The sequence below is a fragment of the Glandiceps talaboti genome, chromosome 2, assembly GCF_964340395.1.
Source record: "Glandiceps talaboti chromosome 2, keGlaTala1.1, whole genome shotgun sequence".
NCBI lineage: Eukaryota > Metazoa > Hemichordata > Enteropneusta > Spengelidae > Glandiceps > Glandiceps talaboti.
In genome coordinates, this window is record NC_135550.1 from 31,265,556 (window position 1) to 31,280,647 (window position 15,092).

Below are 15,092 nucleotides of genomic sequence, written 5' to 3' on the forward strand. Positions count from 1 at the left end.
GACCCCCATGTTACTGCAGAAGGGTAGGGTTAAGCTCCTCACGGTACAGTGATACAATATTTATATAATATCAGGGATGCGTGGGTACCGGGTGGGCGTTTCCCTTCCGCTGTGTGATATTTTCTGCCTTTCTGAGGAATATAGATGCGGAATTCTGTATAAGACCAAGGGTATTATTAGCTAAACTCTATGTATTACCTATGGGACATAAACTAGCTAAACTAGATAAACACAGCTAAACTACCTGACGTAAATATCGTTTTAAATATTTGTTTATACATAAATATGCTAATTATCCGATCTTTATAAACTATCTGCTAATTAGACGGGCCGTCCCTTTTGAGTTATTCATTCCGGTCTGGAAAAATCCAAATAAATAGTTAGTCAATGCCAAGTCGAAAAGATTGCAACTTAGCGAGAACTGATATATAATACGAGTGACTCGGACCAACTTGAAGGAATTATCCTGTTCAAATCGAAATAATGGAAGTAGTTTTATTGTGTATTTTTATTTAGTGCTATAAAATGACTTTTAAGAAAACCGATCTTTTCAATGCCCCCATTCAATATGTTTTGTACACACTGTATGTCATAAAAACAATGGCGCAACCTTTGGTACCATCATGATAACACTTGAAAAAACCATCTGAGGTCACATATAAATTTAATGTGACGAGGTATTCATATTTTGGAGTATTTTGAAGGATAAATTCTGTTTAGATCCAGGAAAGGTGTGTGTTCTTCCATTTGCTATCTGATGATAGTCTGCCTTTTCATTTAACTACATAGAGATTTAAAGACAGGGTTCCCTGATGCAATTACTACTATTAGAATAAGATGGAAAACAGTCGGAATTGAGTCAAATACTATGAACAATATTACAGCATTATTGATGGACAATTCGAAATGTCATTTAGGATTAAAAAAATTGAAATACAGCCAAGTGTTTGGAAAACTGCTAAGTTCTGGTGATGATACACGTTCTCCTTCCTTCCTCGATACGCTGTACAAATTGCGCCCTCTCAGCTGAGAAAATGCTGTTCTTTGGTGCGAGCTTCACACGTGCACCTTGCTGCAGAATTCTTTTTCAACAGTTTCACATACCATCTTATTTTTAAGATACTACAATTCCTGTCTTAGCTCCCTGCGACGCAAAGAATATGTCATTTCACGTTTGAGTTTGGCTGTATCATTAAGTTTTGAAAACCCGATTGAACATTTTATAATTCAACATTGTCTATAAATTTGGTTGTTTTGTTATTGTGGGGAAAACTTTTCCATACTGACGAGAATAACACACACATATGAATACACATCTCAGTGGCAACGTATACAATTTAGTTTTATTAAAGGCCAAGTTCGGTTTAGATAAAACTTCAGTTGTCTGGCAAAGCTATTAAAAACATGGTCCACAAGAAATGAATGACCCTAAATGCAATCCGTTTGACTCCACTGATGCATGCAACATAAAAGTAATGTGAGAACCTGGGATGAATCCCCAGTAATTCCAGAAAAACTTGAATGTGCAGTGTTCTTTGAGAATAAAGTAAGCTTTAAAGCTTATTAAGTTCGATGTATGATTTTGCTTTAATGAGAATAAAATTTTCTGTTTTCTAGTTACAAAACAATGTCAGCTTTTATTTGTCTCCAAATTATATGCTTCAATAACTTCAACTTGCCATTATATTATAATTATGGCATAGTTAGTGCTACTATTGTCAGGGCTACTAACAAGCTAAGAGCTTTATCATACCTTGACTCGGACCACTATAGAGGGGTGACGTTGAAATCAGTCACTGATATACTAACAATGGTATTTATACATTGGTAAATTCAGAATGCGTATATGGGTATAAACAAATTAGAAGAATTGACAATGCTCATGTTTTTTAAGAAACAATTTTTACTGGCACTTCAAAACAAAATAAGTCTTTCTGTTTTTCATCTTGAAGTTCCCATTCAACGACCAGTTGCAACTGAAAGATAAAAGAATGAATAAATGAGATGTTATGTATGCGTGTGTGTGTGTGTGTGTGTGTGTGTGTGAGTGAGTGAGTGTGTGTGTGTGTGTCTTTGTGTGGGTGTGTGTGTGTGTATGTATGTATGTATGTATGTGTATGTGAGTGTGTGTGTTGTGTTTGTGTTGTGTGTGTATGTATGTATGTATGTATGTATGTATGTATGTATGTATGTATGTATGTATGTATGTATGTATGTATGTATGTATGACAGACAGACATACAGACAGACACACACACAGACAGACAGACAGACAGACAGACAGACAGACAGACATACATACATACAGACAGACAGACAGACAGACAGACAGACAGACAGACAGACAGACAGACAGACAGACAGACAGACAGACAGACAGACAGACAGACGATGTATAATAAAACAGTTCTGGCATTCGAACATGAAAAATAGTCACAGTTGTTTAGTAGTTTTGTGTATGAATTTGTACATGACAAAACTAATTTCAACAAAATTTTAATATGATGACTCAAGACACCTACTGTTTGCCAACATCTCTACAGTGTTTTGCTTCATCATAAACCACGCCCATTGAAGTGCAGGCATGTTTTTCATATCATGATCTCTTCAATACTCTTTAGGATGAGCTACATTTGTTTCAACTTCCACATTTGTGGGATGCCATTATTTTGCCACGTGATTCCCGTGATGAGTCATGTGACCACCCAGGAATATCAGACTAATTGAACGAGTTACTAAGTAATATCAGGGACGTATAAACAGATATTTGTATTTTACCGATGGGTACTCTTCTTTAACTGCTAGTGAAGAATTGTAACGATACATGGTGCCTGCTTGTAAGGGACAATTGAAAGATGAACCACATGCTTCAGGGTGTGGCAAAGGAAAAGGCACGGGTACGTCGGCAATGAGACCATGTACCACTCCAGTTGCTACTGTGGCATTTTCACCTGTACATGAAGAGATACAGAAATATTTCCTCGTCAAGAAAATAAAACTAGCTTCAAAAAAATAACACAAATCTGAATTTTTAACCGTTTTTTAAAGACTGGCATAGTTCATCAGATAAAATAGCGCCAATGGTGTTGTAGCACAACTGTACAGGTTTTAATACTGTAAGTTTCACATTGTACGTGTATGTTTGTCTTTACGTAAAATATACGTATTCCTACCTGCATTGAACACAACAGAAACCGACACATTGGTACCTTTCTTCAATGGACATGGCTCTGCAGTACATGGTTCGATGTCAACCGTCTTAATTGCTCCTTTTGCAGGAGGACCAGTAGCTGAAATCAGGTATGTAATGTGATTACGTAGTTGTACATGCACATAACACAGCAATATGTAAGATCTTCCAACTGTAAATGTGTCTGATGCATGGAAAGTATTTGTAGATGATATATTTTAGAATGTGTTTTTTGTCAAAGTACAATGGACGATATAGATAGATTGTACAACGTGTTCACTGTCACCTAGTGTCCATTAAAGGATACAAATACCCATTTTTTTTAAAGAGAACTATATCAAATTTCGTTAATTAATTATATACCCCCCCCCCCACCACCACCACCACCACCACCACCACCACCACCACCGGTACCCATCTACACACACACACACACACACACACACACACACACACACACACACACACACACACATACATACATACACACACACACACATACATACATACATACATACATACATACATACATACATACATACATACATACATACATACATACATACATACATACATACATACATACATACATACATACATACATACATACATACACGAACGCACGCACGCACGCACGCATATTGGTACATTGGTCTTATGCGGGTGTATTAGAGGGGAATATCTTTGTATGAAAGGTCAGAAATGTACACAAAATGAAATAACTCAAGTAAGACATCTTTATTTCTAAGACGTCTGAACTTCAGATCACGTGATGATACCGTGACCTTTTAGAAATGTTACGGTAGTGTATTAGGGAGCCTTCAGTAATATACAAGAGGGGGAGAGCCAGGGGGAATCACACCCGGGCTGTTACGTTAAATGTGACCCTCCCCCGATTCCGTTGTACTAAAAAGTGGCCATCCCCCAACTTCCTTTCTCTATTAGAAAAACGAAATTGGTGGAGGGCCACTCTTTTAAAACATGACCTTCCCCCTGTTAAAGAGGTGACAACCCAAATGACAGAAAACGAATGACAGGCATTTACAATATGTAAACAGTGGAATGAAACCCCTTTTGTACATTCATTTAGTAGAATGACACCCTCTACACTGTTAAACAAGTGGAATGATAGCCTTTACTCTATATTATAATCGGAATGACAGCATCTACTCTACATTATAACACAGTTTGGAATGAAAGCCACTACTCTACATTATATTTGAAATGACAGCCTTTACTCTACATTATAATTGGAATGACAGCCTCTACTCTACATTATAATTGGAATGACAGCCTCTACTCTATATTATAATTGGAATGACAGCCTCTACCCTATACCATAATTGGAACGACAGCCTCTACCCTACATTATAGTTGGAATGACAGCTTCTACTCTACATTATAATTTGAATGACAGTCTCTGTTCTACATTATAATTGGAATGACAGCCTCTACTTTACATTATGATTGGAAGGACAGCCTCTACTCTACATTATGATTGGAAGGACAGCCTCTACTCTATATCGTAATTGGAATGATAGCCTCTACTCTACATTATAATTGGAATTATAGCCTCTACTCTACATTATAATTGGAATGACAGCATCTACTCTATATTATAATTGGAAGGACAGCCTCTACTCTATATTATAATTGGAATAACAGCCTTTACTCTACATTATGATTGGAATGACAGCCTCTACTCTACATTATGATTGGAAGGACAGCCTCTACTCTATATCATAATTGGAATGATAGCCTCTACTCTACATTATAATTGGAATGACGTCATCTACTCTATATAATAATTGTAATGACCGCCTCTACTCTATATTATAATTGGAATGAAATTAAAGCCTCTACTCTATACCATAATTGGAATGACAGCCTCTACTCTATATTATAATTGAAATGACATCCTCTATTCTATATTATAATTGAAATGACAGCCCCTACTCTATATTATAATTGGAATGACATTCATCTTTTACTCTATATTATAATTTGAATGACATCATCTACTCTAATATTATAATTGAAATGACAGCCTCTACTCTATATTATAATTGGAATGTCATGTATCTTCTACTCTACATTATAATTAGAATGACATCATCTACTCTATATCATAATTGGAATGACAGCCTCTACTCTACATTATATATACAAGTAACTCTTCTCTGATCGTATCCTATCAGTCGTGACTACGCGTGCCTTTACATCTAATCTACTAGCACTTCGTCAGACTTGTACCATGGTACTTGCAATACATTTCCGACATACATTGAAAATACTAGCCACTATAGACCAAATCTCAGACATCTATATTAATAGAGGCCTAGATTACTACATGTACCAATTTTCTCAGTAGCCTTATTTTACAATAAAGATGGATTAGGGGGCGTTACATGTAACGTTTGATTCAACCCATACCACTGTCAAACTCCAGACTGTATCGTTAGATCTCGATAGGTACAATCCTGTCGAGTGTCAACATGATCGAACAGCGATCGTTAATAGATAACCAATTTCTATTTCTCATAAACTAAATTCAACACAACATTATTTTGATAGGTAATACCCGTAAAGACGAAAACAGCAGAATATAAGGCAGAAAATACAGTAAAACGGGTCACCCTCCCCGTCAGACTAATCATTTACAGGGACACACTTCAAAATGCACACCACACAACGCAACAATTTGTGAGGTTATTCAAGCAAACTTCTCGGGCAAATTCTTTCAAAAGATTAATTTGAAAAGACCCATACGAAAGAAAAATTAATGTAACTGCCTACAGAATGTGTTTATGCGAGATAGTAGAGGCAACTAATCGCGAGAACTATACATTTATTTTATTGTTACGTCTGCAAACTTACTCAATGTTGTTAGAGATATATATACACGTATAAAACTGAACGGATCAAAAGTCAATCATTTAGACCGACTGTTGGCATGTATATAAATGTTCATGTTGCACAGCTTACGAAATCAACTCTGGGATGTGCATATTTTGGTCGGGTTTGTCAACAAGCACACACTTTTGAGAGAACCCCCCCCCCCCCCACCCGAGAAAAAGTGGAGAGAAATGGCCACTTCCTCATTAACAGTACACCATGTCGATATTCATGTTGTACAGTAACATGGCAAAGTATCATTGGTTACTTACCACAATCTTTAAAAGTCACAGTTTTTGCCGTCACCATGACAACCATGACAAGAAATACAATTCCTGCCGTGTCCTTACGCATGACGATTTGTTTAAATTTCCGTGGAATAAAAAGATTTGCAATCAGAAACACAACTTCCAGGAGACTACTTGCTGTTCGATGGCGATGAAATGAAGTGATACCATTCACGTTTGGAGGTCAAAGGTTGAAGATAGCATATCGTTTCATAAGTCACATGAGATGCTTCACATAACAACTATTTGTTGTGTCATGTGATTTGTGTTTGTCAGTGTCTAATATTCCCCAGGTAATATTCATTGTCATCTAACATGAGCAATGAAGAATTTCAATTTCAGGTTCAGCTTCCTTTAATTTGAATCGTTCAAACGTACTGACACACCTTTTTTTATTCCTTCCTTATTTTTAAATCCAATATATTATGTTAACCAATGTAAATAAGATGTTTGCAGTCATGTCATTTTGACAAGCAGCTCTACAACAGAAAGTGACAGTTCTTTGACAACTTGCCATCAAGTCTGCTGAATAAGTAATTTATTATTCTTTAGTATACACAACACTAAAATACTCCACCCCTTTATTAGTTTGATTTCATATTTTTATTTCAGTATGTCATACTTTGATTTTCTGAATTTCTGTGTTACCCAATATACACCACTTACACTGTATCTACATCAGTGGTTTGAAACACTTTGATTTGTAATAAGTTTGCCTGGACTGAGGATTTATACCAGCAACGGATACAAACTGTAAAATAATATTGCTATGAACAAGTGCATTCTCAAAACATCAAGATTGGCAGGCAAATTTTATTGTCACAGTCTTATTGCAGGAATTACTATTTAAAAATAAAGAATGAAAGAAACAATACCATTACTGTGTTATTGAAATGTTGTTGTAGCTCATGTCTTTTAAAAAATGTTATTCCTTACAAAATTTCCATCTTTTCAATTGATTTCTTATAAAGCCTCAAACAATAATTGTGTGTTTCTGATAACATGGCCTCAGAAAATAAGGTAAGTAGGTAGGTCAGGATTTTTATTTAATATTTTTTATCTTTTAACTTTTTATTTTTGAAAAATATTGCTTTGACCCAAAAGCAAATGAAATGTCGGTCAGAATACCACTTCTGTGATACTTTGAAGAAATATATACAGACATGACTTGGGAAAGAAAACAGACAGGCAAAGAATTTCTTGTCTTTTTGTTTTAAATGTTTAAAAAGATGTTTAGGGTCAGTGGCTTAAACTATAGGATTGGTCATGTAATCGGAAACACAATTTTTTTATTTTATTTTGCCTAATCACACCAAGGAGATATATCAACAGTCGGGAAGGTTCCCTCTCTTGAGTACATCATACAATATACAGGCCAAGACTCTAATCTTATATCTACATATTGTCAGAGTCAATAATAACAATCTAGTACTGTAAACCTGGACATTTTTGCTAAAGACTTATTTTCATTTTCATTTATTTTGCTAGACAACAAAACTGCAAAAATAAGACGTGACTGAAAATTGTTCATTTTCTTTTGTGTGGTATGTAATGTTTTTGGTGAGTGGCAACAGGGCCCAGGTGGAAATCTGTTTCCTGGCTGCCCTGTTCTTAAATACATTTACTGCTGCTGCTGCTGCTGCTGCTACAATATATCAGTCTGGTTATTCATAACAATTAGTGTCTGAGAACTAGATGAAGACTGTAAAATAAAATAAAAAATGTCTAGTGGCAAAAATATCAAGTTTTACAGTATCCATCTTGGTTGTAGTTGTGGTCAAAATCATAGAATGATCTGAAATTACATAAACTAAATTAAATTAAATTAAATTAAATTAAATTAAATCAAATCAAATCAAATCAAAGTCAATAACCTGATTGGCATTCTCTAATCATTAACAAAATGTCAAAGATTTAAAAATGACAAATATTTAAAACATATTTGCACATATGGAGTACATGTCTTTCTGTTGAAGTTTAATATGTTATCTCCAAGTGCACTTGACAGTCTATAATGATATGAACAAATCACATGTTAAAGATGACTGTTTTAGTGAAGTGTTCATTTCATTGTCTGGATGCAAATGTGGTATTGAATCATCTCCGCAAGATTCAATGACGGATAGCACAAGACTAGGTATGTACATGGTATTCTGGAGTAAGTCCAGGAGACATAACAGCATAGTTGTGATGACATACATGTTCACACAGAGTTGTTACTAGCAAATTGAGCCCAGTATGTGTTTCCAATGTTTTTATAAGTTATTAGTGAATGTTAAACTCTATTCATAGCACCTAAGTTTGCTAGCTGCATTCCTCAATATGTGACCTCTTTGCAGGTGGTTCACCATCTTCTAACTCTGTTATAAAATAAAGAAAACAAATTATCAGAAACCATGAAAGTAGGGGCAAGCAATTATAATGAGCTAACATTCCAGTGCAGAGAAATTGTGGTTTATCATACATAACTAAATTAACAAAATCAAATTTTGTGGGTTTAAAAACACTTTGCAAGTCATTCGTACTTTCCAGACTGAATAGGGAAAGCTATTGGTGAATATTACAAATACATTCAGCATATTGCAAAATTGTTCAAAAAAATACGACATGTCTTTGCTGCTAGATTACTATCAACATTTAAGGTGTAAATGTTTGCAGTAACAATCTGGAATATATGTATTCAGGCTAATATTATATCACCTGATTCTGTACTGAAAACTCACCTTTCCTCTGTTCATGTCCAAATAGAACCTCCTTTGGTACTTGAAATGTGACACACATCATCTCCTTATTTGGTGCAACATCCCTGACATTATGGATTTGTACATCTGTAAGACAACTTCCAAGTATTTCCTCTGCCTTCTCTTGCACATCTCTAGCTGGTTCCTCAGACTTTGAAAAGCAATGACAATGCACTGTGGGTATTGTTATATTACCTTTGACCTCATCTGAGAGGTCAGTATACAGTCCCTTGAATGAATCCAGGAATTCAAGTGCCAAGGCGGGTAAATTCATGATGACATGGACTGAGTTACCCTCAACTAATGTATCTGGCTTTAATTTCTCTTTCAAAGTCTCTTCTTTCAAAACTTTTTTGATGAAGTCTCTCCCATCAAGGTTATAGCATTTGACCCTATCCTGAACTTTGTTGACCTTAGCATTTTTTACTAACCATTTGTACGACTCTGGGTTCAAATCATTTGCCAGTACTTTACAGCCTTTCTTTGCAGCAGGAATAGCAAAAGGACCCACCCCAGCAAAAACATCGTACACCACATCCCCTTCCTTCAGTTCTCCCACTATTCTATCATGTTCTGTAGACAGTCTAGGATTCCAGTACACTTTAGAGAAATCAAACTCAAATGTGCAACGATTCTCCTTCATTGTTACCACCATACTCTTCTCTTCTCCAGCCATCATCTCCATCTGAAAGAAGCGGAATTCATTGTCGATAGTGTTCACTTTGTTGACAACCATCTTGATTCCTGGGTTCTTATCCAAGATTACTTGTCCTGTTAAAAGAGACAGTCAACAAAGCCAAGTAATTACACATGAATGGAAGGATGGATTATTGAAAGGTTAAGTTGTAGTGATATATATCATACTCATTATATGTGTGATCAGCTTATTAGTGGTCAACAGAAAATAGTTAAATGATATGTAGTACCTTGGTTTACCTGCAAAAAATAGTTTTTATTTCTTTTCTCTTTCTTCCAAACATACTGTATATTACTTCTCTGTCTAGTTATAGGTTCAACCACATCAACTAATTCGTATATTTTCAATTGTTATGCAAATTTCGATTTCACTATCACCTGTTCTGGGAAGAGCACTGATTAGCCTACAGACTTGTTGTCATGATTGAGACTGTGTCAGATTTGTCATGATTGTGAGTGTCAGATGTCATGATTGTCAGTGTCAGATTTGAAAGCTAATGTGTATCTAGGCTAGTTGACAAATGACATAACCCAGGATCCAGGATCCAGGATCCAGTCTGCAAAAAGACTCTATATATTATATAGCTTCATTTTTGAAGAATTTATAAAGGCTGTAGATGTATGCAATGGCTCAAATGATATTTACCTTCCCTGGTGCCAAATTCAAGCCAACTGCTCACAGACAGACATGAGTGCAGGCAATTGTTTGGATTACATTCACTGCAAATATGATCAATCATATGATCAAACACTAGCAAACTACATGCTCATGCTCAAAATCCATTTCAATATATGTTGGAGAGAAAAATCGTAGAAAACGACCACACGTGTAGTTACTAAACTGGTATTCTACCTACCAATAACTTGTTTGTACGCCATTTGTTCTGGTCTTAGATTCATATGTGCTATATGTCCCATTCTGCTAAAACTACTTATTACTTCTATATCTGGCGGTAGAACAGCACGTAAAATCTCATCAGCCGCCCAGTCTTTGTAATTCACTTCTAAGTCAAAGTCATACAGTTTTTCTTCGATTCCATTCTCGCTCAAATACCTTCGACCATCTTCCCCAAGTGAATCAATGTCTTGCACCTTCTCAGGATCGAGCAAAATCAACTTAGAAGTTTGCGTATCATCGTTCGGTACATCTCTGATATTTTTTATACGGCAACGTTTACGTTTCAACACGTAATCCGGTAAACCCGCTTTCGACTTCATCAACTTTGACAGTGTCCGTTTGTCGACTTTCAGTGCAGGTACTTTCACTATCCGCTTGAAAGCCTCTCTGTCAAGGGTTTTCATCCCGCTAACGGTATAGGTAGGTGGACTGAACATCTTGTCGATCTTCTGCAGTTGTACTGAGATACTAAATTGACAATAGCGTCTCCTGTTTTGGTGGAAAGAATCGTTGAAACTTGAATGATGAGAGCTGATGCAACGTGCAGTAAACAGTACACTCTCTTCCGGTTTCGTGCAATAAGTGAATAAATCGTATGATCTAGATACAAAACATCTAATTTGGCAGAGCCACAGCCGACTCCCAATAATTCTCATGCCAGACAGAGTTCAGTTTAGATGCTCTTGTACATGTCTCCAAGGAAGTGAAAGGGAGAATGAAAATAACATAAATGTATGCCTGCACGTGTGCCCTTGCCGTAATGTGTTTGTAACGTAAAAGGGTAACACGAATGATGTCGTAAATGCAGTGTGTCGTAAAGTGTACGCACGCTACATACGTACTTTACTTACTTTTTAATAGTATGCAGCTAAACTATGCCAAACCTTTACAGGTAGTGCATCCTCTGACCATATCTTTTGCATTTTCCGATGTTCAAGGATATTTCATTGAATAGTTGTTTTATTTCGGGAGACAATTATTTCATGATAACAATTATATTTCATTTCAATACGTACCGTTTACTCTAGGAAAAACGTACGAAGCCCTACGTAAAACAATGCCGCAATACCACACGTCACTATATCACCAAAAAAGACAGAAATTGAAGCACACACAAAACACTAAATTAATTTTTTTCTCAGAAACCAAGTCTGACTCGAGTAGATAAATCTACACGGCCAGCTAGCCGGATCCCAGAAACAATGGCTATGACTTAGTATTTCTTCTACTGTTCACTTACTCTTTGGTGTAAGTTATATCATGTACTTAGGGACCGGACAGAATTTACGGCAGGGGGGGGGGGCCTGGGGAGAAATTATCTCTGACTTGTTTTTTTTCCTGGCCCCCCCATCCACTGTGACCAAAATTTCACAGCCCCCCCTTTCAAAAGTATAAAAATTTCATGGCCCCCCCCCCCCAAAAAAAAGAAAAGAAAAGAAAAAAGTGCACAATATCCTGCCCCCTACAATAACTAAAAAGAGTACAATTTTTTTTTGTTACTGTAGCACAACTGTAATATTTCTTTTGGTACTACTATTATGTTACTATTTCAGCCCAAACAACTTAGTAGTTGTAGAGGAATTTTTTTAGAAAACAAAACAAAATAAAACATTTTGACCATACATGTAATCATACACATGTGGTATAATCTTGTGTATTTCCCAACTAGACACCATAAGTAGTCATCACTTAATACCAAGGCATTTGATGTGGTGGTTTTAACTGTCATTCACTGATACATACACAGAAACACAGACACAGAGTTAAACACACATTCACATGCGTGATTTGTGAAAAACTGTAGTGGGGACATTTGTGGGGAGTATCTAAGAACATCACATCACCTACATAGTGTATTCAAATATCTATTTATACTCATAACACAATAACTATCTAATGTCAGACATTTGTGATGTCATGAAGTGCTAGCAAACTAAGGATTTTATGCAGCTTTCACTTTCCTACACCAAATGCATTACCAATACACCTGTAAATGTAAGACATTTGTGACTTCATGTCACTGATGAAAAAACACTTAACACCACGCAGACATCTAAATGCTTTACAATATTTAGTACAGATAGATGCATTTGATGATGCTGAGGAGGGAAATAGTTTAATTTCACTGGTTTTAGATAGAAAGAAAGACACGTCTTGCCTCATATCTTCAGACTCTAGTGAGTCTGAGAGTGAAACTCAAGAATAGTGTCAAGGAAAGAAATAAAACACCTATCTAAATTAATCTGGCCAGACGTTTTTGTATTTACATTTTTCACCAAAAGGTCACTTTTTAAACACATAAATTACAGGTCCTATGCTAGTATATTACCATATATATATATTAGGACCTGTAATGTATCCTTGATGGTAATTACACACTGAACCTGTTTCCACAGTGCTAAAATGTATGTATGTATGTATGTATGTATGTATGTATGTATGTATGTATGTATGTATGTATGTATGTATGTATGTATGTATACATATGTGTGTGTGTATGTATACATATGTGTGTGTGTGTGTGTGAACAACTTGGAGTATATAAGAGTAATTAAGGGTGTATCAAATTAATCTTGAGTAGTGTTTTTATGCTTCACTAAATACAAACGTACACACTTCCATTTTAATACATAAATGAAAGTGTAGACATTCAATATTAAAGGCGATATCAAGTGCTATCTCATGCAATGCTAAATTTTCTAACATATTAATTTTTTTCAATGACAAAATATTTCGCGGCCCCCCCCCTTTCAAACCATGAGAATTTTCATGGCCCCCCCTTCAAGCCTCCCATTTTTTTCATGGCCCCCCCAATTTCTCCCCAGGCCCCCCCTCTGCCGTAAATTCTGTCCGGTCCCTTATATGAGTGAGATACATCCATGGCTATAGTGAGTATATCTACAAAATCGATGGTTGTTATGTCAGTGAGAGAAACTCTATTTTTCAAGATTTCATTGGACTGAAATAAATTTATGTGGTTTAACTTTATAGGTGATAAATTTTCACTTTGTTTCTTTGGGATCTGGTAGTCTGCTGAAGGATTGTACTGTATACACGTAGTTCCCAAGTAATCTGTTGAAAGATTGCATAGTGAAGACACGGGCATATTAATCGATGTGTGATCTGATGGCACGCCATATTTTGGCTTGAGTTTCTCTACAATTATGAGAGGCTATAATTTACAAATGTAACAATGAATATTATGTATACGTAGACTTGTTTCATTCTTTTGATAGGCAATTCTGTATACATATATGGCTATTTTTTCTGAAATATTTAATATGCAAATAATAATAATAATAATAATAATAATAATAGTAATAATTCAATTAGTATGCATTGTTTCACTTGGATGGAAATTAATGTGAAAAATCAGATTAAATCAGGAGCACTAGTTGTGTTGGACTGTCGAGTTGTCTTGACTTTTGTAATCTTTGAATACAATTTCTAAAACATGGTAGTTTTCAGAACTTTACACCTGTACTATACTGCGTATATCATAGACCCTCCACCAATGGCACTTGTGGAAATCTATTCATATATATGCGATGCTGGGGTGCTGATATTGCTACTGATGATGAGCCTCCTACACGTATTTTCAACGAAGCCAGCAAACTGACAAACGGGTCGATATGGCACCCTCTATGGTGTTTCATTGATAGATACACTGATACACCCGCCCCGCCCCTTCGAGTACTATTACAATTGACCCCCCCCCCCATAAAAACTTATCACTCCCTTACATGTTATATTTATGTAAACACAAGCAGAATTTTAAGGAGTACGATGATATATAATCCATGTCTAAATTCAGACTAAAGTTGTGTCTCGGAACAGTAATATTGGTGCTATGTATCATGTATCCTTCTGATTAGAATTTAGATACACATGTACTACAGTTAAGCCTGCAAATATGAAAATTTCAAGATTCTAAATTAACATTTCGCTGACTTCTGTATTTTAAGTGTTTTTGACAGCAAGTCTCACTTTAGAAGTTTGAAAGATTCTTTTACAATCATACTATTAAAGTGAGCGTTCTTCCACAAAATTAAAAACCAATAATTGATTTTTGTCTTGTTTTATTTACATATCATAGCACAGCTTAACTTCAGCTGTGGTCTGTAATACATCACAGGTGAATGTAATAGAATTATAATTTTCTGCACACATTGAGGAAACATGCACTGGGTTACCTGCAAAAGTTTTCAAAGGGCAAAACACATACCTGGACATTATTCATAAACATATAATTGTACAAAATCTTCTGTGCACACAATGAGGAAAGATGGTTTTAGTCAGTTTGAACAAATTTCCAAAAGCAAAACACAAACATTGCCATTGTCATATTTCTTGTAATCTTAGAAAATCTCCCGTACATACCGGTA

General features: G+C 35.7%; 2 protein-coding genes across 2 annotated transcripts; both read right to left on the minus strand.

The window, feature by feature from the left end:
- Positions 1-1,329: 1,329 nt before the first annotated feature.
- Positions 1,330-6,535, minus strand: LOC144453474 (NPC intracellular cholesterol transporter 2-like). Its single transcript, XM_078144783.1, has 4 exons — positions 6,358-6,535; positions 3,174-3,290; positions 2,779-2,951; positions 1,330-1,976 (listed from the first exon to the last, which is right to left on the minus strand). The coding sequence occupies exons 1-4, from the start codon at positions 6,437-6,439 to the stop codon at positions 1,890-1,892; spliced, it is 459 nt and encodes a 152-aa protein (XP_078000909.1). The 5' UTR covers positions 6,440-6,535; the 3' UTR covers positions 1,330-1,889.
- A 1,786-nt stretch (positions 6,536-8,321) lies between these two features.
- Positions 8,322-11,263, minus strand: LOC144453550 (tRNA (guanine(37)-N(1))-methyltransferase-like). The gene is made up of 3 exons (XM_078144865.1): positions 10,667-11,263; positions 9,096-9,884; positions 8,322-8,732 (listed from the first exon to the last, which is right to left on the minus strand). Exons 1-3 carry the CDS (start codon positions 11,142-11,144, stop codon positions 8,677-8,679), a joined length of 1,323 nt encoding a protein of 440 aa, XP_078000991.1. The 5' UTR covers positions 11,145-11,263; the 3' UTR covers positions 8,322-8,676.
- Positions 11,264-15,092: the final 3,829 nt, after the last annotated feature.